Genomic DNA, 23,303 nt, shown 5'->3' with positions numbered 1-23,303 from the left:
TCTAAAACTTCCTTAACTCTTTCAAATATGGAAGATGCTATTTCTCATCTCAACTCCTTTTGCATGTTATTCACACATTTTTAAATATATGATCACTTTCCAGTTACCTTACAGGATTACTGTGAAAATCAAATAATAAAGAATATGAGAATGAACTTACACATTATAATGTAGCATACAATTCTTTTACAGCAGTGTGGAATTTAAGCTATTTATATATGTTCTATTTCTCTTGTCAGTTTCTGATTACTTTAGGGGCTGCCTTCATTTCCATTTTTTAAATCTTGCTGTCCTGCAAAACCACAGTACAGTAAATTGCATGTTTTGGAAGTTGATTAAAAAATTTTATTGGATACAAAACAGAGAGGCAGCAAATGTCCCGGCAGTATTGGATCTGCAATAGTTTGGTTCATATTGGCGTTACTGAGTATACTATAAATTATCAAACCATATCAAAAAAGTTTAAATTGAAAACCTCGATTGCCGTTTAGACCTCTTAGGCCATTATTTTTTAACTATGTAGTAAATTAAGTTTATGTTTCTTATTAGATGATTCAGAAATTCATTCAAACATATTTCTTTATGCCCACTCTGTTCCAAGTATTTGAGAAATGACAGTGGATATCCATCTTGTTTTTAAAAATTCACACTCTAGTTTGAGAAAACAAGAAAATGTGATAACTTTTTATAGAAAAAAATGTTTTCAGTGTGTTATGTGTGGGTGCAGGGAAGAGGAAGTGGTGGGGATTGCACTTTGGGGAGACATAGAGTGAATGGTGTGTGTGTTTGAAGGATGAGTATAAAATTGCTAAGGGCTAAAATTGTTAAAGCATCCAAAAGTATGTGGGCAAGCATTGTGCATTCAAACTACTGTAATTATTAAGCATATGGAGTATAGAGTTTTAGGGGATATGGCTTATGATAAAGTATCTTCTTGATCTGTCTTTTTGATCTTTGTGTAGGTTGTAAAAATTGACAATTGGGTTATAATTAGAAAAATTATATAGACAACATGGTTTATGGCATGCACTAGGATAAAGGAACACTGAGAACCATTCATGGTTGGTAATTGTGAATCTCTGGTGACACCAGTGCACAGATCTGTTTGATTGTCTTCACCATGCAGATGGCATATAATGGGATAGTCTTAGGGTATAACGGGCTTATAATGTGATGTAAAAATTGGCTGTATTGGGCTTCCCTGGTGGTGCAGTGGTTGAGAATCTGCCTGCCAATGCAGGGGACACGGGTTCGAGCCCTGGTCTGGGAAGATCCCACATGCTGCGGAGCAACTGGGCCTGTGAGCCACAACTACTGAGCCTGCGCGTCTGGAGCCTGTGCTCCCAACAAGAGAGGCCACGATAGTGAGAGGCCCGCGCACCGCGATGAAGAGTGGCCCCCGCTTGCCGCAACTAGAGAAAGCCCTCACACAGAAATGAAGACCCAACACAGCCAAAAATAAATTTAAAAAAAAAAAAAAAATTGGCTGTATTGGTAAGAGTATGATTGTAATGGTAGAAGGTAAATTTGAACCTGAATAGAAATATAAAGTTCTATTAATTATCAGACCATTTGAACGTAATATTTTATGTATATATAAAAACATCACACGTGCCTTTTTCTGTGCAGGACATTTTATCATATTTTCTCATCAATTAAAATTCAGAAGTGCAGTATCTCAGAGTTAAACGATATTATGGCTCCTATAGATTTACATTTCCTAAGGAAAACTATCTGGAATACAGTTTTAAATTCAAAGTTGGTTTGACTCCATATTTTACAAACTTTGACATATATGTGGCATGCTAGAAAAATTTAGCACTTTATTTTCTTACAAATTGGAATCAAGATGTTATATATTATATTTTAATTAAAGCAACAAACTTTCATATAAGTTAAAGAAACTGAAATATTCCAAAAAAGGGAGGATCATATTCCTACACTTTTTATAGGAAAAGATAAGCCAGTTTACTGTGGAAATAGTTGAAGAAAATATACTAGAGAAAAGCTAAATTCTTTCCATTCCATTGTAGATTTGTGATACCCACCACTAAGTATCTTTCTGTGTATGCGTCAATTTGAAGCATTTATGTAGTTACTTTATAAAATGTGTGTTTTCAAAAAGTTTTTCAGAACATATGGGAAACTGTTTTAAAATTACACATACACCATACATTATATGAATAGAGAACCAGAGCTCTAAGAAAAGGCACACAAGTATTAAATATTCATTATCAAGACATTATGCAAGTACTCTTGTCTCTTAATGTTTAACTTTAATTTCCTTCCAAAAAATATAAAGTCCAAAATATAATTAAAATACTTTGCTGTTATCTGAATCATGGGAAATAATTCCAATAATACATGCAAGTTGCATGTATTGTATCATGTAAGGAGTAATGCTACTCTTGCTTTTAAAAGACATACTTTATTTCCCCAGCAGTGGTGGTAGATTTTGACAGAGTAATCCAGGTACTCTTGACTGCGTCCATACCGCTGATTAATTCTTACAGAGCTTTCATGAGTTATTAGACCTCTTTTACATAGGAGAAAATTTGGCTTAGGTCACATGACTAATAAATAGGACACTCAAAACTGATAGAAGCACAAACCTGGTTTCAACTGACTCTTGACTGCCTGCAGCAGGTTATGCTAATCATTGAGGGTATGAAGATGACAAATTCTGGCAGGAGGTTGTAGTCTCGTATGGAAGACAGACAAGGAAATGTGTAGGTCATGTGATAAATATCACTATAGGGGAAGAAATGCAATCTTTCCTTTTACCTTTTAGGTTCTTGACTGGGGCTCCTGGAATAAGACCAGTTAATAAGAGAAAAGCATACAGATTTATTTAATATAAGTTTTCTGTGATATGGGATCCCTCTTAAGGAAATTAAGACCTGAAGAGGCAGTTTGAGGCAGACACTTCCATACTGAGTCGGACAAAGAGGAGCAAATCGTGAAAAAGTGACAAGACAAAGGGGCTTGGGCCATTTAATTAGGTAGAGAAGTGACTAGAAAGATAGGAATAAATTTAGCAAGGTTTCTTTTTTTTTTTTTTATAAGGTACAAATTTCTTTTTTTCTTTTTCTTTTTCTTTTTTTTTTAACTTTTGGGTTTATCTATTTATTTATTTATTTATGGCTGTGTTGGGTCTTCGTTTCTGTGCGAGGGCTTTCTCTAGTTGCGGCAAGTGGGGGCCACTCTTCATCGTGGTGCGCGGGCCTCTCACTATCATGGCCTCTCTTGTTGCGGAGCACAGGCTCCAGACGCACAGGCTCAGTAATTGTGGCTCACGGGCCTAGTTGCTCCGCGGCATGTGGGATCTTCCCAGACCAGGGCTCGAACCCGTGTCCCCTGCATTGGCAGGCAGATTCTCAACCACTGCGCCACCAGGGAAGCCCTAGCAAGGTTTCTTTATACAGATTTCTCTTGGTCTCCATTTGCCATCTCTGGTGAGAATGTTTCTTTCCTTCCAGAACAAGGAGAACATCTCCTATATTTGAGTTTTATGTTCTGCTTTTAGTAAGATTGAGGTGCTCTTTTGCATCTGATGATTTTCAAGTGTCTTTAACTTCAAATCTTTACACCAGGTGGCGTATTTTGGGGTGGCAAGTTCTGAACTCCGTCATGACAGTAGAGAGAACAGGGGACCTTGGGAACAGAGTGATAGTCGCTGAAAACTCACTTGGGAAACTGGTGATGTGCTGGTTATTAAAACAGAATAATGGGCTTTTCATTTAGAAGAAACAATGTATACAGAGGCATAAAGGCTAGCAGGAGTGCAGCCTGGTCAGGAGACAGTGAGTGTGATAAAATATGAGTGAGTCGTGGGGTTTCCCAGGCAGACAGCAAGGATGAGAGGGGAAATGAAAAGGCACCAAATATTGAAAAGTCATGAATTTCGTGTGAGTTTTTTATTCTCTTTCGCAGGTGAGGCAAAGACATGAAGGAATTTCAAGCAGGGGGTTGAGGAGATGATAAGTAGCTAGAGGGTAGATTTCAAAGGGAGAGGCATTGAGGGAGACCGTTGTCACCCCTTCTATTTGCATTGTGTAGTGGTACGTGCTGGGGTTGACACAGTTATAGCATAAGATATGGCTTCTGACTTCAGAGGAAAAAGAGGGAGAAAAGCAAGACCTGCACATTTTCATATTTGTGATGAAAGCTGCAGAGAAGACTGTCACTAAAAATAAGTTCTCTGGAGTTTAGAATAGCTGTCATCCAGCATTGTCCCATGTTTTTATTCTGATTTTCCTTTCCTTCCTTTCCTTCCTCTGTATTTTATTTCCCAAAGCCTCCTTCATCTCCAAAGTCGTGGAGAATATACTGTTTCAGCTCAATGGTTGTTAAATCAGGGTTATGGGCAGCTCTGAGTAACAGAAGCATGAAATACCTGTGGCTTTACAAAGACTGAAATACTTTCTCTCTTAACTGAGCTCAGAAAGGCAGCCCAGGGCTCACATGGCAGCTCTGCTCTACAGTGTTCTCTGGGATAAAGTTGCTTGTTCTTCTCTCTCCAGGCTATGACTCTCATTCTCATGGTCCAAAAGGGAGCTCCAGCCATCACATTCAGGATTCTAGTGGCGAGATGGAAGGAGGGGAAAGAATAGGTCAGACACATGCCAACAGTCTTCTAGGGAAATTTCCTGGAAAGTTAACAGACAGTACTTCTGCTTGTATTCCATTGGCTAGAATTTAGGAATTGGACCATGCTCAGCTACAAGTGAGGCTAGGAAATGTAGTCTTTATTCTGGGGGAGTGAGGTACAGAGACTTATGTTTGGCATCAGATAATTGGGCCACTAGGAGTCTCTGTACCAGTAGGATGCCTTTAGTGTTTTTTCATACTTTAAATCAAACCAAATAATCCTTTTAAAATTAATTTTATGAATCCTATCATGTGAAATACAGACACACACACACATACACAAGAACATAAATCACAAAAATAGTGTGATAGGTAGAAATATTTATGGAAGACATGAAGAAATTCGAAATATTCATCACTCTGACAAATACAGATAAGCAAGGAAATATTGCATTTGATACCATCAGTTTCTTTTTCTATTTTCATTTTCTAATTTTTTGAATAATGACCACTAGGCATTATGAAGATTAGAATCAGCAACATGAAAATTGGGAGTAATTCTATGATATTAGCTGTTGCAGCCGGATTGAACAATATGGTGAATATCATCTTATGTATACATATACTTTCAGGACATTGCTCTTCCTACTTCTATGTATAATTTCAGGAATATATGAAATATTAAAATAAAACTCTACATAAGCATGTTTGCAATAATCTAAAAATAAAGTGTATCTTGAGACAGAAGAATAATGACAATGTGAATAGTCTCTGTTTTATATATATATATAAATACACATATACACATATACACACACACATATGCCTATGCCAACGTAGTAGGAATGTTCATATACGTATTTGATCTATCTATATATGAATAAAATATTACTCATAATGGCATACAGTATATGTCATTTGCAAAGTTTACTCATGCATATTTGGCTCAATATTTGAACAGCTTCCTTAATTTCCTCAAACTTAGTGAGAAAGCAGGATTTGATTGATGAAATGAAACTTTGTTATGTAGTACCTGCACTTCTTTGATTGTGACAGGCTTTTAAGTAAAAAACAAAGTATAATGTTAGCCACATCAAAGCATGCTTTTAAAAAGTTGTTGTTTTGCGTTTTTTTCTGTAACACATTCTTAGAATTAAACGTTCTAAGTCGAAACTTGGTATTTTAACACCACTCTTGCTGCACAAACCCTGAATTAATATGTCTATTTCCCATGTATTTATCCCTTCATTCAACAAATAATTAGTTATTGGCTACAATATGAAAGGTACTTCACAAACCAATACAGGAAATGGAAAATACATAAGACACAGTGTGAGAACTCTAAAAAATCTGACACAAAGACAAATTAAATAGCACCTATATAAAAAATTAAAATGGTGGTCTGCACAAGTAAGAAAGAATTAGATAAATGTTATAGTAATTCAGAGAAGCAAGCAGTTACATTGAACTATGTTATCCAAACTTTCAAGTGAAGACTTTGAGGTTTTATCTTACCATGAAGCTAATAAGTTAGGTTGCCACAGTTTTATAGATGCTGGCAGAACACACAGAACTCTGGATCAAAGGCTTTATTGCCCACAGCACAGCGGGCAGCATGAGTTTCCCTTGCCCCTCACATGCCATGGGGAGACAGGAAGCAGCTAGGTATATGCCACACACATAGTATATTTGGATCACAGCTAAAGGACCCTGATTTTTGAATCCCCTGTCTTATAAAGGGTCTGCTAGCACACCTCTCCAACCTTCTTCCTAGAAAAATACATTATCTTTATAATCCAGTCAGAAAACAAATCTACCCACTTCCCCCAAAGAAGAGGGAAGTATCTCTTTTTTCCAAGGCTGTTTGATGTACAGACATCCTTGAAAAGATAGTATGAAACAAAGCTGTCAGTTTCTCTTGCTCAGAAAATGTGCAGAAACACAAAAGACCCGAAGAGAATTGTCTCCCAAAATAGAGGAGTCTTTGTAAAGAAACACCCTTTAATCCAGGCCTCAGAGGATAGGTTTTACTAAATGGAGTTTGGAGAATAAGGCTTTTAAGGCAAGCAAAGTTGAATGAGCCATGTCAGGAAGTAATGCCTACAAGTACACATGTAGTGTTTATTTGTTTGTTTGTTTGTTTTTTAACATCTTTATTGGAGTATAATTGCACATGTAGTGGTTTTATCACCATCTCCGTGAAACTTAACATTTCCAACAGAAAAACATTATGTAAAAGTTACTGCTTCTTGTTTTATGTATGTTATTATTTAGATATTTCATTATATTTTAAACAGAGCCACATTTTCAAATAATATAAACCATTTTACCTTTAAATACATATGTTTTAAATATATAATAAATATATATGTTTTAAGTGAATGCAATTGATTATGTGCAAATCTTGGGGCTATGAGAATATCCTAAAATGGTCAGATTGAAATCAAAAATATTGATTTGAGAGCCAACCTGGAAATAAAACTTGCAACAAATTTAGGTGAAGCCCTCTGCAATTTCATGTGATTTATGAGTATTTGCATTTTGACTGTAAGCAAGAGCTGTTTAATCCAGTTGACACCTATGGAGAAGAGTAAAATGAATTATTAATCAGATAAATTATCAATTAAGGAAGAATAAAACACTAATGGAAGAAATAGTAAAATTGAGAGTAGAGAACAGGAAGGTGAAACTAAAATTTAGAATCCAGTATCACTGGAAACTGAATAAGAACTAGACTTAGAACAAGAGAATGATACTGATATTATTTATCATTGGATCTGAAAATGATAGAAACCATAGTTCCAGGGTCAGATATATACCTGAGAATGCATCTTGCCAGCAATAGCTATTATGCCTGTAAACACCAACCTAAAGGATAACTTAAGGTTTTAGAACACAACATCCTGAAGGTACGTAGTAAGTACACACATACATACATACAAACACATGTGCATACACACACAGATAGATAGTAGTAAATTTATTTTTATTAAACTGAAAAAAAAGCTTTTGTTCAGTATTTGTAACTTTTTCTTTATATATGTACCCCAGAATTCAAATATAATATAAATTTTGTTATATTTGAATCTGCCTGGCAGTATGATGGATTTTAATAATTTACCATGGAAAAGTTAAGTTACATCATTTTCAAGATGTATCACCCTCTCGTGAAGAACAGCCTTCTCATCCAATAGATTTACAGGTTTGACATTTGGGAAGACCCCCTTCTGTGCACTGGGCATCCTACTACCATTAACACGTATTTCTCCACACAAGATGTCCTTATATATCTACAATGAAAACATTCCAAAAATATGAACTTTCCATCATACTTTATCTTCTTTTGACATTTTCTACTTTAGCTAAGCTTGCTCTATGCAAATTCAGGTCAATTCCGACCAGTAATATATAATGCTAAAGTTTAGAAGTCGGTAGCAATTATAATCCTAGGCTTTTTGAACATGTGAAATAGTATCTTACATAACCCCACACATATGGAGAATGGAAAGATACATTCATAAAATAAAGCTGACAGAGTATTTTTTACAAAGAAATTTTCAAAATAAGAAAAAGAGCAAAGAAATCTTTTTAAAAAAAGCAAACAGAAGGCATTCTCTAGACTTCTTTGGATTCCCAGTTTTATAAATTAAGAATGAATTGGAAAGAAAATCCAGTCAAAGGCCCAAGTTACAAGCAATACATTTGGAGTGAATATGACAATATTTTTCTTTGAGAATGGTGCTTACTCAGAGCCCTTTGAAGGAATGACTATACTTACAAGCTATAAAAGGCTGATCGTTGAATCTTGGGTGATGTTCACATAAGTCAGCATAAGAAAAGTCTTAAATGATACACAGTTACTAAATCATAAATTCAAAGAATTAACTGAACATGCTTAAAGATAATCCAATAAAAATTTGTATTCATAAATGAGAGATGTGAAGCTCAGAGAATAAAGTGCTCATAAACTGATATTTTCTACAGAATGAGCATATGAGGTCATGTTTCTTAACTCAGTACAGTGTCATTAATTCTACTACAGAAGAGGGAGTAGTTACAAAAGCAAGAGGACTAGTATCTGGAAGCAGCATTGAATCACTACAATTAGGTACTGCAACGGGGAGAGAGGTCTGCGTTACACGTTAGTGCAGGTAATGCATTATTCGGAAGGAACTTTGTGTTTAGAGTATTATGGGAGTAATGCTTTTTATAAGAGAATGTTTTCGTTTTCAAACAGCAAAAGCCAACTTTGGCCAAGGAAAGCAACAAATCAGTTTATTGGAAGAATATTATGTAGCCGTCAAAATTGGTGAGAGGCCTTAAAAATCAGGTTTGGCAAGAAGTAGGAACAAACAGAAGTTAGGCAGTAAGAAACAATGTCAGGTACTCGCCACTGAAACTGCATGTCCAAAGTGACCCTTAATTCATGCAGCTGCCACTGAACTCTGTCCATCATGGCTGCTGAGCTCACCAGGGCTACATCTGGGTCTTAAGACCTTTACCGCTGCTGTGAAAAATGTCTCATCTTTGCCTACATCCATCCATCATCTGCTCCAGGGTATGGGAGCCTGTAATTAATATGCATATGTCATTGGTGCAAGTTCTAACTAAAAGGTTAGAAGAAAGAAGTATCTGGTCCCTAGGTGTTATGCTTATGTCTCTGTTTATGAGAATTCATATATTGGAGTGTTCCAGGAAAGCAGGAAGGGTGTTTGAAGGCTGCATGCTACTTAGTTTAAAAAAAAAAAAGGAAAATGGCTGTAACATATTTTTATTATGTTATTCTCAACCAGTGGTTTATTTTATTATTATTTGCATTTTAATTCTAACCTATACAGGGATGGATTTCTTGATATAGAGTAGACGATTTTCACATTTGGATTTCTGTCCTCTCATTATGTAGTATATCAAATTGCTTTCAGAAGTACAGTAGTGATGTTTACGTTTGCTTTTTTGTTCCACGGAGCCTTACTTACCACCTCTCATAATTGTCATAATAGAGATTCATAAACATATAATGCATAGGTAGATTAAAATGTATTTATGTATTTTGGGGATCCCATTCAAGATCATTTTTGTAAAGAAAACACTCATTCTACATATCTGTAATGCATTACAAAAGACACTTTCTTCACCTTCTACTCATGAATTATGCTTTGTTAAATAACTTGGCATAAAAGGCAAAGATGTTAATTTCATTTACAAATCACACCAAATGGTGTAAAAGTATTAAGAAAACAACACCTTTTATATATTAATCAACTTGATTTCTAGAAGAAAGGCTAGTTAAAGTCTCTTTCTTGAGATCTGTGACTTGAAAATTAAGAAACTTTTGATAAATTAAAAATAAAACTTTAAAAGTATCCAGATAATTTATTCAGTGAACTGAAGCAAATATTAAAATCAATTATTCATCACAAATGAGAAAATTGAGACTCAAAATTAGATGTTTCACATAAGTGCATATTGTAAATAAATTGTCAAAAAAAAGGGAAAGCCTCTGTTTTCTGACTTTCCTTCCATTGCTCTTACAATGTTGGAGCTAAAATGGTATTGCTCTTTTTTAATATGTTAGGAAAGTTTTTGAGTCATTTTAATTTAAATCAATGAAAAATGTATCTTTGCCCTTAAAAAATATTATACATTTTAATTTATATTTGCCAGCTGACTAAAATAAAATCCCAGTTCAAATCCAGTATAATTCTTACACAATTGGTGAGGTAAGTATTATTATTAACCCTAATTTATGGGGAGAGATACTGATAGAGAAAACCACCTTGCTCTGGGTCTTGTGATTTTTTTTTTCCATCCCCTACTTAGTTTTCTCAATTGAATAGAAGAATTATACTATGACTGATTATTTATATTCAGTTTTTTAAATCATTTATATTTTCATGTCAACCACCTTGCAATTCATTTAGGTCTACATTTCCATTTGTGCTGATTTGCAAGGGTGAATTTTATGGAGTGAGAAAGTGATTCATCTAATTTTTTTTACTAGATGGGATAGCTATAATCTTGAGTCATTATATTTTTTTCTAAACACATGTTGAAACATGCATATATAAACATACAGCAAAACATGCTACACAGTTTTATGTGTTTTCAATAAGCTAATAATCTTAGTCAAGCTTTTCTCTCCCAAATCCTGTCTTTTGTCTTCCAGAAATGTTTCTCAAGTTTTACTTTATTGTCCAGTTGTACTAAAACCTAAGTCCAAGTCCTCAGCATTCCTTATTTGAAAATCGAAATATTTTCCCCTCTGTTCTTTTTGCCACCATCCTTTTCTTCCTTATACCTCTCTTGGCATAGCCGCTAGAATTTTGTGTAGTGTCATTCCCAAGCTTGAATCACTGTCTTGCCTGGAGGTAAAGACCACATCCTAGAGCATCATCTGAAGGCCTATTAAAACCCATGCAAGCTCTGATTCAGTTGTTAATATTACTCATGTTCAATTGTGCCAATCTTATCCCCAAGCGTGGAGTAACTTTCAGTGACATACATTTTTTTCAGCCATCTTCTTTCTTCTATTTTACTTACTAAACAATTTCAGTACATACTTGATTGCTGTGATAGTTTGTGAAAACTTTTCAACCCTAGGGAGTATTTTGTTGAAATTGTGTGAGTCATATGTAGTAGAAAATTGATGTACAGAATGTGCAGTAAGTTGTATCACATCTAACAAAAGCAAAATGAACACAAAAACAAATATAAAATTTGCACTTAGAGTGGAGTCCCTAATAGATCAGGTAGTGTAAGAGATCATACTAACTCAGGTCTGGGCACATACTCATGGTCAATTTTTGAGCATTTTAACACTCCCTAGGGCTTCATTTTTGTTGTTTCTATGTATATATTCTTTGAAACGATATATATATAATACATATTGATATATATGTTCAATTATATATATACATATATAGTTGAGAATTAAAAATACAAATATGTATGTCCCTGTAAAACTGCAGCGTGCAGGCTTATGCCTGGCTGTGTGTATGTATGCTTGTGTTTATTTCCAAAAGAACTTGCGTGTGTTCTTTTCCTATCATCATCACCCTGCAAAACAGTATAATTTGCATTCAGAGCAAATACTTAAAACTGCCATGTTTTGTAATGTATATAATTTTCTCTCTTTTGATTAGGTAGGAAATGGTTGCCCCAGTTCACCAACTGTGAAGACCTAGGATCACACAACTACAGCTTTGTTTCTCCAAGTGTTTCAGGATGTAAATGTAGTCTGACCTTTCCCTGCTGGACAGTTAAATCATGGACACGCTAAACAATTTAATTTGGAATGTCCTTCCAAAAGATGCTTTGGCTTCTCTCTCGAATGCTCACTAAGCATTTGTAGCTGACAAGGAAAAGGAAGAAAACTGTGAACTGGAAAGTTATCTTACAATGAAAATTACGAGCACATCTTGCATCTGTCCAGTCCTCGTGTGTCTCTGTTTTGTGCAGAGGTGTTATGGAACTGCTCAACACAGCTCCATCAAGGGGACCAGAAACCAAACCAAACACATCGAAGGTGAAACCGAAGTCCACCACCGTCCCAAAAGGGGATGGGTTTGGAATCAGTTCTTTGTTTTAGAAGAACATATGGGACCAGATCCACAATATGTTGGAAAAGTAAGTTTTTCTTTATTGGTTTGTTTTTTCCTCTCCTGGGAAATTGGGAGGTGGGATGAGGGTGGAGTTGCAGTTGGATTTGAACAGACATGGCACTTTAAGTGAATTATGTTATAGAATGCTATTTCTTATTCTAAACATTTTAAAATAATAATTATAAAAAATGAACTTCACCAATCATGTCACATCTCCCTAAACATTGGTCCATACAGACTAGACTGAATGTTCTTTACCAGCATATTACTCTTTCTGTTCTCTCATGTAAAATGGAGACACTTAATTAAACACACAATTCAGTTATTTCGTCTTTATTACCATGAAGATATATTAGAATTCACCGTGTCATTTATTGGTATGTTGATACTTACAGTTTTTTTAATCTATTGCTATTGCACATGAGGCTAAAAAGAAGACACTATATACGGCATCTAATATATTTCTGCTAACTGTTACAGAGACGGTATTTGAATTTATGTCAGCCTTTAAAAACACATGGATATTTTTCCAATCCCCCAAATTAATTTCCATACAAATATCGATATATTTAAGTATAGATTAAATATAAACTGGGTGTACAGGTTTTGTTAAAATCCCAAAAGAATGAAGTTGACAAAATGACCAGTAACTTCAGACCAACTTCCCTTTCTCTCAGAAATGCAGACAAGACAATTTAATGGCATGTCAAACCCTTTAGGAAATTGTGCGCTCAGTAATAAGGGACAGTTTAAGCATGTGTCAAGGCTCCAGGGTAAAGAATAGAGTGAGAAGTAGAGAGAGACCTTCTAATAGATTACTGATTGTTGGAAGCAGGCACACTTAGGTTTGTTCAGTACCTATGGGAGAAGCAGCAATCACAGCAGTAGAATCTTTATGACTGCAGGCTCAGTGACTTCTGCCTCCCTGCTTGACTATTTATTTTCACTTTAACACTGTTAGTACTAAAAAAAAAAAAAAAAAAAATAGTACTCCATCCAAGCCACAGTGCTTCCCTAATGTGTAGGCAGTACAGGAGCACAAGCCATCTGTTCTGCCCCTCTTCCAACACGGACTGGGTGGCAGCTATATTTTCCATACAAGGCAGGAGCTACGGAGTCAGAATGTGAAACACAAAAAAGATCTGGAACAATTCTATCATTTTCTTATGTGCATATTAAAACAAGAAGGAAAACCCCTCATATTCATCCTATGCTTTTTTCCTACAGACTGTTCCATGAAGTAAATGTAGATAAATGTACTAAAGTAAAAACATAATATATTGAATTACTATAAAGTTATTTTTGTTATGAACTTCAAAATCCTTTTTCTATAATCCTCTCAATCCTTGAAAAGGAGGGGAAAAAAAAGGAACAGAAAAATGTTTCCTTTGTAGAGTACCAAAAGGAAAAATTATATATTATTAAAAAAAATTTTATGCATATTTATTGTCACTTTAACTAAAAAACGGAAACAAAAGTTGCTAGAAAAGGTTAGGGAAAGATCAGATAGCTTCTCATTTTTTGGTGGGTCACCTAGTTTGAGTGAAAAATGAAAGCTCAATCAGTAGATTAGTTGCAAACAGTCTTTCTGGGCTTGGGTGCCAATGAACATATGGTTGAGAGCTTGTTAGCCATCAGGAGGTGGTGAGGGCTGTGAATCTGTTCCTTTGTGGAGGTTCTGTGGAAATCGGTATCCATTCTGTTGTAGTATTAACAGACAAATTTAAAGGGTCACACCCAAAGGTGTGGCCCCCCCTATTCCCTATCTGACCTGGGGCCCCTCACTCATTCATAGTCTTTCTACTCAATATTCATCTGCCTTTATGAGCAATTCTAACTTGATTGTGTGGATTCATTCCCCTCATCCATAACCCCCTACATACGTACAAACACATGTACATACATACATACATATACACCTACATACATATATATGTACATACACAACTGTGACAGTTAAAAAAAACCTGCAAAATTCAACAATCCATATGTACTTATAATAACCTCCTGTTCCATTATTTTTATTAGAGAAGAGAATTTATATTTCACACTTATAAATACATTCATAATGTATGAGAGCCATATATTTTCAAAGTGTTCCTGAATAGAAGATAGAATCATTACAGTTACTATAAGCATGAGAGGGGAGTACCTCCAAAGAGCTGAAAATTATCTCCTTTACTCCCTTCTGTCACTGAAGTTCCAGCAGGAACTTTGTCAACAGAAACAAAATAATAATCATATAATACAAAATAATAATCATACAATACAAGATAATAATCATACAATAATCCAATGCAATATTTGTTATTAAAATAATATATTTTCTACATGAATTATATAAGTTTGTTTCCAGTCATCCTTGAGCTCTGGATAGTAATTTTGTGTATCTATAGTTATATTTCACATTATAAAACAACATCTGAAACTTTTGATAAGAGCTTGAGCCAAACTGTTTTGATACTTACCAATTTCTTTTATATTTTTTATAATAATTTTCTTTGACTTTTCTTAGTGATTGGGTTTATTATGAGGGAATTTATTTTGTTGACATTGGTCAATATGCATTATTCACTACTAAGAGATTTTTTTTTTTTTAATGAGGCTAAGGCCATGAACATACGGCAGTTTTAATGGTACATAGTATAACTATATATACATGTATAATACATACACCATCTCACCATTAAAATATATATATAATTATACATATATACAGATAAATATAATTGACAATCCATAATTTTTTTTCAGAGTGTAATGGCCATGAGAAATCAAATACCAAAACGAGTGTATGAATATATCTCACGGATTTAACCTCATGGACTTATTAAAGATCTTTTTAAATACTTGAAAGATTAGAGTAAGGAAACTATAAGTAGTAAGTAAGTCCTTTTTGGAAAGAAAGGACTTTTGTTTGCAAGTAAGTCCTCTCTTCTTGGAAAAAATTATGGAAATGTCATTATAGTTTTACAACAAAAATGTTCTCTCTTTTCCAAAAATTATGTAAAAACTAATATAGACCATTTAATCTGTTTTTATTTTCAAAATTGAACAGAGCTGAATGAATTCCGTTATAACTAAGAACATAATTTTGTATAAAATATCACACACATCCTAAAGTGCAGGCCATGTATCACACCTAACATTAGAGTAGACTCATTGCCTTCATGAGATAGTAATGATTAGTGAGTAAAGAGCCGAGTTTGAGTTAAGGCTTCTCTGCTTATTATCTGTATTACAACTAGCAAGTGTCTTAATTCCCTGCATTTCTGTTTCCTTACACGTAATGCTGAGAAATACTGTTTGACATTTCTGTTACTAACTCAAGTGTGTTATAAAGTTTAGTTTATAGTTTAGATTATGGGTTAGTTAAACCATAGCCTGTGTGCAGATTCATCTAGTTGCATGTGCTGGTATTGCTTGCATACTAAAAAACAAAAAAAATTAACTATTGAAAAAATTTAAGCAATAATATTTTGTGATACATGGAAATGAAATGAAATCCAAATTCAGTTTCTGTAAATAATGTTTTATTGGAATACAGCCAGACTTACATTTACATATTGTATATGGCTGTTTTCAATCTACTATGGTAGAATTAGGTAGTGGCAAGAGAAATTACAGTCCACAAAGTCTAAAATATTTACTAATGAACATTTCCAGAAAATATTTGGAACCCCTCTTTGAGATATCTGCTTCACCTAGTAGACTATGAATGCTTTGAAAGCAGGTTCTGGGACTACTTCATCTTCATTTGCACAGAATCTACCTCAGTGCCTATTGTAATGATCAAATGTGGTAATTCACTGGAAAGGGCTCCATAAACTATAGCCTTTTGTAGTCATGTTAATGGTTGTGATAATTATTTGAAATTATTGAGACAAAAATCTCTGTTTATAAACTCTCTGTTTATTCATCTCTGTTTATCAACTTGGTGTTTTTGTTTTTATTGTTTTGTTGCATTACATGCAGTAGTGTAATGAATGTCCTTTTACACACATCATTTAGCATACATATAGGTGTATCTGTGGGAGAGATTTCCAGAGTGGGATTCTCATTTAAAAATAAATAAATCTTTAATTCTGGTAGATGTTACCAGATCCTCCTCCATAGGTGGTGGTGAATTTTGCACCTCTTTGATGTATGAGAATAAATATTTCTCTACAGCAGTGCCAACAGATAGGATTGTAAAACTTGGAATTTTACAAATATTATAGGTGAAAAATTGCATCTCTGTGTACTTTCAATTTACATTTCTCTTATTATGAGTAAAATTGATCACCTTTTCATAGTTGAAGGGATATGAATATTCCTTTTTTACTAACTGACGCTTCAGGCCCTTTTGTTAGTCTTTTTAACGTATACTTTTGATATTTACATAATAGATGAAATAATTCTTTGCCAGTGATGTTACCAATAATTTTTTCACAGTTGCCGTTTGCCTTTTGACTTTGTTTATAATTTTTGCTTTATAGAAATGTATTATTTTAATTTGATCATTCTTAGCATTCCTTTGACTGAAACTACATTTTTATTTGGTTTGGATTCCTCTGAAATTTGAGGATTTTGGTGTTCAGAATTAGTGACAGTAGATTAAAAATGCATTCTTAAGGTATTAATATCTACAGTTTATTACATATACTAGAAAATATTACTTAATGAATAAAAAAGATGGTGTAAAAGTGGAATTGCTTACTTTAGAGATCAGAAATTATAATTTAAAATACACATGATTTCTTATTTTTGGACACTAGCTACTGGCTGTATTGCATATATGTTTCATATTTACCAGTAGAATATATCCTAGTGTGCAGGTTGTAACTGCAAAGTATATTGACTCTTACTGGTACATGCTAGGAATATTTAAATATGTGTAACTATTAGAACTTAACTAAGGACATACATTGGAAATAATGTCTTTTAACACACAAGTGCTGGAAATGAGCTTCATATATATCAAGTGATAATTGCTTGCAATTAGCTAGGTGTTCTGCTCCATAAATACATATTATTTTCATTTTAAAAACATTGAGGATGACTTCTTTAACCAAGAATTCTTGTATGAGAAATAAAGGAAACTCTATGTTTACTTCGGTATATCTTTAAGTAGATATTATCCACATTGCATTATTTAGTAATTAAAGAGAATAGAATAAAAAAATCATAAACAAGAGGTAAGACACCAAAAACTGTGTTCCTACTTAGTAGCATGTTTTAGGCTAAGGTACCTAATCTATTAACAATGTTACATTAGGGTTTGGGCTATATTGACATTAAATATATATTTGACAATAAAAATTAATAAGAACTTAGATTTTTTTTCAGGATAAACAAATGAATTATAGTCTCCGTCTTCACTTCCCTTCATTTATGGTGTATATTCTTATAACTGTTAGAATTTTTTCTAGATATAAATTGTAACATGGAGAAGATATTGCTTACATCTATGAAGAATTTAGTTACTAAAATTCTACCTCTCACTCTTTACCCATGTCCTACATGTGTGAGTAGCTAAGTGTAGACTCTAGGCAATTATTCCCAATTTGCTTTATTAAAACAACAACAACAACAAGCATATAGAGGGTAAGAAAGGAATTCTAGCAGTATAAAGGAACTAAGAAACCATCTTGCCAAATTCCTCAAGTAATAGAAGGCAATGATGCTCGAAACAGTTAAGTGATCTCTTCATGGGAAGGGGGATTAGTTATGACAGTGCCAAAGAACAAATTGTAAGATATCTGATTCTTTAATGAAAGTCAGTTTCTAGTATATAGTGCATGAAATTCCCCTCTCATCATCACTGTTATTGCCATTAGTTTATATTTTTTTCTTTCTTTAAAAGAGCACCTTCAAATCTCTTTTAATATGAAGTACTGTAGATTCAAATTAAATAAATGATTTTGAGGTTGAAGAGAGAATAAATCATGTATGAAGGAATGGGAAGGCTCAGGCTTTTCAGAAAAAGAAAAGATAGCTTTAATGTCATCATGAACTCTGAATTAAAAATTAAACACACAGCAAGAAAAGGTCCCAATTGTCATCTGATATTGTAAAGACAATAATTTTATGAATATTTTTACCATAACTTGTTTGAAATGGAAAACGTCCTGTATCAAAACATGACATTTGAATTTTACACAAGTGACAATGTGATGACATGATGTCATGTGAAATTAATTCATGGCATACAGTTCCATTATGGATATAGAAATTTCTCAATAGTTATCATGGAAATTTAACTCTTTAGATCCAGTCCTAAAAGAAATTGGGTGCATAAAAGAGAAATTTGATTTTGCATATACTTCATTTAATATGTAGTGATATAGAACTTGTTTTTTTAAGAAATCCGATTTCACTAAGTTTAATTTTACTTTTAGAGAAGAGTGACATTCTATCTGAACTGTTTAAAAATGTTGAAATTAATAGCATTAACACTCATTATATATAGTGTTTCTCAATGCTACGCCAGAAAATTTTTAAGCATCATCAATACAAAGCAATACCTATTATGGCCACAATGTATGCATTTATTCACCTCGTGAACTTTTTATCACTATGCAAATGCACCCACCTGTGTCTGTGTGTGTATGTGGGCTTGAGTGTTATCCATGGTGCTAAGCCAGAGGTGACTTTAACCCCTGGGGGTGTTTGGCAATGTCTGGACGCATTTTTCGCCCCTGATAAATTGTCTGTTCGTTTCATTTGGCATAATCACTATGGTTACGGCTCCTTAAAGGGTTCAGGAAAATGTCATAATGTGTTTTCAAATCAGAATAAAATATGAACATGAATATAGCTGTCTATATTAGTCTTTATATAAATGCAACTGCAAATAGAATTTATCATTTTAATTGAAAAAAAAAAAAAGGCCCACAAAGGCAAAAGGGCCAAGGGTCCCTGAAAGTTGTAATGTGGACCTGATTTTTGGTTGCGACAAGCAGGGATGTGGTGCTACTGGCATTTAGTTAGTAGAGGCCAGGGATGCTGCCACACATTCTGTAACACACAGGACAGCCCCCACCAACGAAGAATTATCCAGTGCAAAGTGGCAATAGTGCCAGCCTGAATCCGACATTGACACCCATAGAACACGTTTTTCTTGATCAAAATGTTTTTGAGTATATTGTCCATACTGTTACATCACTATAATGACATTTTACATGTGTCATTTATAATACACACACGAATGACTTTTAAACTTAAGTTTTTTAATGCAATCTGATGATTTATTTTTCTAAGCAATTATTTTATTCCATTGTTTATTTTGATTTCTAATATGCTTGGACTTATTACTACCAATTTATTTTGTATTTTATGGGCACTCTGTTTTCTGTTTGTTGTTTTGTTTTTTTCTCCTTTTATTCTACTATAATAACTTCTCTTGGGATTTTTCTCTGCTGCTTTGAAAGTTTTATGTTTTTGATGTTTGTGCTCGCTCTTAATTTTTTTGTGCATTCTTGACTTCACGTCAAAACTTAGTGTCTCTATCAACCTCCTATACAATGACGTAGAATGACCACATTTTGATTACATTATTGTGTTGTCTACTTTTTACATGCCTACTAGCCAAACTGTTTTTAAGCCACCCAATCACTCATTCTTCTTCTTATTGTTATTGTTGTTAGTATTAATGTATAAAGTATATACTTATTTATATGTTTAACATATTTTACAACTTTTTTACTCGCCTTTGCTTCTATATCAAACTTCTTGGGTTCAGTTTACTTCTTACTGAAATATGAGCCGATTTCTTTTTAACAGGTACTTTAGAAAGCTTAAATTTGATACCAGTACAGTTACCCTAAACAATATGAATATCTTAGGATGTTTAAACACTAATCACTTTCTCCTTTTTCATATTATATTTGTCTAGCATCTTCTTTTCTCATTTTTTAAAAGAAATTTCCAGATTTCTTTAATTATTATTAAAGTCATTTAAACATTGTCTTGCTTAGATTTACCCAACTTTACCAGTATCTTTGTTTGTTACTGTGTCTACCACTGTTCTTTCTCCTGGTTTGATTTACTTATTGCCTATATATGGCCTTTACTTATTTATTTATTTTTCTATTTATCCTGAAAGCAGTAAAAGCTTCCTTTCTTTCTTTATTTGAAGGATTGTTTCTTGTGTATAGGATTCTAGGTTGAGTTTTTTCATTATCATTTTATTGAAGATATATTTTATATTGGACCCTATGTTTGCTAATGAGAAATCTGCTGAAATTCCATTTTAAATTTCATCCCTTTCTCTTAGGTTGATTTCAGGATTATCTCTATGTCTTTTGTTGTCTGTAGACTTACTAATGTGCTTAGGCACTGAAGATTTTTTTTTTATGAAGAGAGAGGACTTTCTATTTTTACTGGTCTATGTATTAATTAGCCAGAGCTTCCATAGCAAAATACTATAAACTGAGTGGTTAAACAACAGAAATTTATTGTCTCAGTTCTGGAGGCTGGGCGTCAAATCAAGATGTTGGCAAGGTTGGTTGCTTCTGTAGTTTCTGAGGGAAGGATCTTTTCCAAGCCTCTCTCCTTGGCTTGTAGATTGCTGTCTTCATGTTCACATGGTGTTCTCACTATATGGGTATCTGTGTCCAAATTTCCTTTTTTCATTAGGACATCAGTCCTCTATAAAGATCCTATCTCCAAATAAGGTACTGGGGTTAGAATTTCAACATGTGAATTTTGTTGTTACAAAATTCAATCCATAACAGACTGAAATCAGTATTTTCTGTTTAATTATTAGGATTTTTGTACTTTACAGAAATATAGCATCTCATCTATTATTTTTTTGAATTTTCTTCTTCCTCATTTATTGTTTCATTCTAAAACTTCTATTTGATATAATTTCTCTCAGATTCATTTCTAGCGTTCTAATCCTCTCTTCAATTAAGTTGAATAGTTAGTATATTCTTTGACTTAAACACAAATATTACCTTGAATATATTTTTAAATTTTTAGTTCTTTTTGGTTCCTTTTCTCCTTTTTATATGCGACCTCTCCTTTCATTTTGACCTCTATTTCTTCTCTTATGACTTTAATTATTGCAAGCCACCTATTTCAAAATCTTGTTCAAATTTTATTATTCTTTTTGTGCTTGATTAATTTGCATATTTCCTTTGTCTATCCACAGTCATGGAGATTTGATCCTGGTATGCCTTTTAAAATTTTATGTTCACTTGTCTTCAAGAGTGTGTGATAAGTGGGAATGAGGATTTTGATGGGATTTCTCTAAAATATAGCTTGAGGAATATCCATAGAGAGTCACTTATTTTTTTGTTTCCTGACAACAAATTGGTTTCATAAATCTTAATAAATTTTATTTTTATTTAACATTTTTTTTCTTTTTTCTTTTTGTTAGTTGAAGTATAGTTGATTTACAACATTGTATTATTTTCAGGTTTACAGCAAAGTGATTCAGTTAAATATATATTAATTTTTAATTTTTAACTATTGATTCTTATCCATACCTTTAATGAAAACAGCAACAAAAGAACACTAGCAACACAAAAATAAATCTTGTATACCTTTCTTCTGGGCTGCAAGTTTGGGTTTCAGTTTATCACAGGAAACTTTTTTTCTACCAAGAGCTCTTAACAGGCCACAAACTTCCTTGCTATTTTTTTAAGCTAGTGGGTAGATAGTCTAATTTTCATTTCATGGAGTTTGTTTTCAAGTAGTCTTGCTTTGTTCAGATATCTCCTTTCTAATTTTGTACCTTGAGGGACTGAAAGTCATAGTTTCTAATCTCTAGGAGATGTAAAACCAAATCTTCGTGCTCATGGCCTGTATCCAGTTTAATTTTCCCCAAAGGCATCTGACTATCTGCCAGTTGCAAATGACTTTCCTGGTAAAAATCTTCTCTTCCTTCCTTTCTCCAGTGAATTACCTTTCAATGTTTCTGTCTCAGTTATATTGTACTTTAAATTTATAATTGTTTATAGTAAGAGATGTCTTTATTAGCTTTGTCTGCCATTTTTATTGTCATATGTTACGTCAGGTTTTTCTTTACACAAAAACAATCTTTGGATTAGATAATCTTTTTAATATTTCTTCTATATATAAATAATATTTTTTTACCATGATTCACTATTTTCATGCAGAAGTAAAATGAAAATCCAAATACTCCCAAAATGTGAAAGAGTAGAAATATGCATTCCAAAAAATCATATTGTACTTCATAACTAATTGTGGACTGATTTATTTCAACATGTATTGGCCCTAAGGAAATGAATAGTTTCAACATAGGTATTAGATTATTCTCAGGAAATGTTTCATTATTTTATTGATTTTTATCCAATGAATATTTGAACATTTAATTGCACCAGACCTCACATAACAAAAGCATTTAGTTTGAAGTTGAGCCTAGACAGTCTTCAAATACATCTAGTTTTTACTTTTTTTGAATTTCATAAAGAAAATACCAGGCATTTGTTACAAGAATCACAGAGTGAAATATAATGAATTTCTTTCCTCTAGGATTATTTATGTTTCCTATATATATATTTTTTTTAATGTTTTAGCCATCTCTGCTTTTGTTTTTTATTATTTATTTATTTATTTATTTATTTATTTGGCTGCGTCAGGTCTTAATTGTGGCATGTGGGATCTTTCGTTGCAGGGCGCAGGCTCTTTGTTGCAGCACACGAGCTTCTCTCTAGTTGTGGCGCACGGGCTCTAAAGTGTGCAGGCTAAGTAGTTGTGGCACGCGGGCTTAGTTGCCCTGCTGCATGTGAGATCTTAGTTCCCCGACCAGGGATCGAACCCACGTCCCCTGCATTGGAAGGTGGATTCTTAACCACTGGACCACCAGGGAAGTCCCTATATATGGTTTATTTGTCACTATATTTATAGACATTAGAATGGTATATGGTGTGAAATCCTATTCTATGCTAAAAATAAAATAATATAAAATATAAAAAAATTAAAATATACTAACTTAATATAGTCTTCTCTTTGGTTTGCTTTGTTTGGAACCATAGCTTGATTTCAGTTTATTTATTTTTTCAAATTTTTATTGGAGTATAGTTGATTTACAATATTGTGTTAGTTTCAAGTGTACAGCAAAGTGAATCAGTTATACATATACATATATCCACCCTTTTTTTA

General features: G+C 33.4%; 1 protein-coding gene across 4 annotated transcripts in view; it reads left to right on the top strand.

Annotated features, from left to right (window-relative positions):
- CDH18 (cadherin 18) overlaps positions 1 to 23,303 on the top strand; it is a 588,690-nt gene that overhangs the window by 243,535 nt on the left and 321,852 nt on the right. For all 4 annotated transcript variants that reach the window (XM_036849393.1, XM_036849392.1, XM_036849395.1 and 1 more), the window contains exon 2: positions 11,733 to 12,216. In XM_036849393.1, coding sequence (XP_036705288.1) covers positions 11,989 to 12,216 — 228 coding nt within the window. In that variant the 5' untranslated portion in view covers positions 11,733 to 11,988. The remainder of the gene's footprint in view (positions 1 to 11,732; positions 12,217 to 23,303) is intronic.

The sequence above is a fragment of the Balaenoptera musculus genome, chromosome 3, assembly GCF_009873245.2.
Source record: "Balaenoptera musculus isolate JJ_BM4_2016_0621 chromosome 3, mBalMus1.pri.v3, whole genome shotgun sequence".
In the NCBI taxonomy this organism is placed as follows: domain Eukaryota; kingdom Metazoa; phylum Chordata; class Mammalia; order Artiodactyla; family Balaenopteridae; genus Balaenoptera; species Balaenoptera musculus.
The sequence above is the reverse complement of the archived record's forward strand: the minus strand, read 5'-3'. Positions and strand labels throughout refer to the sequence as shown.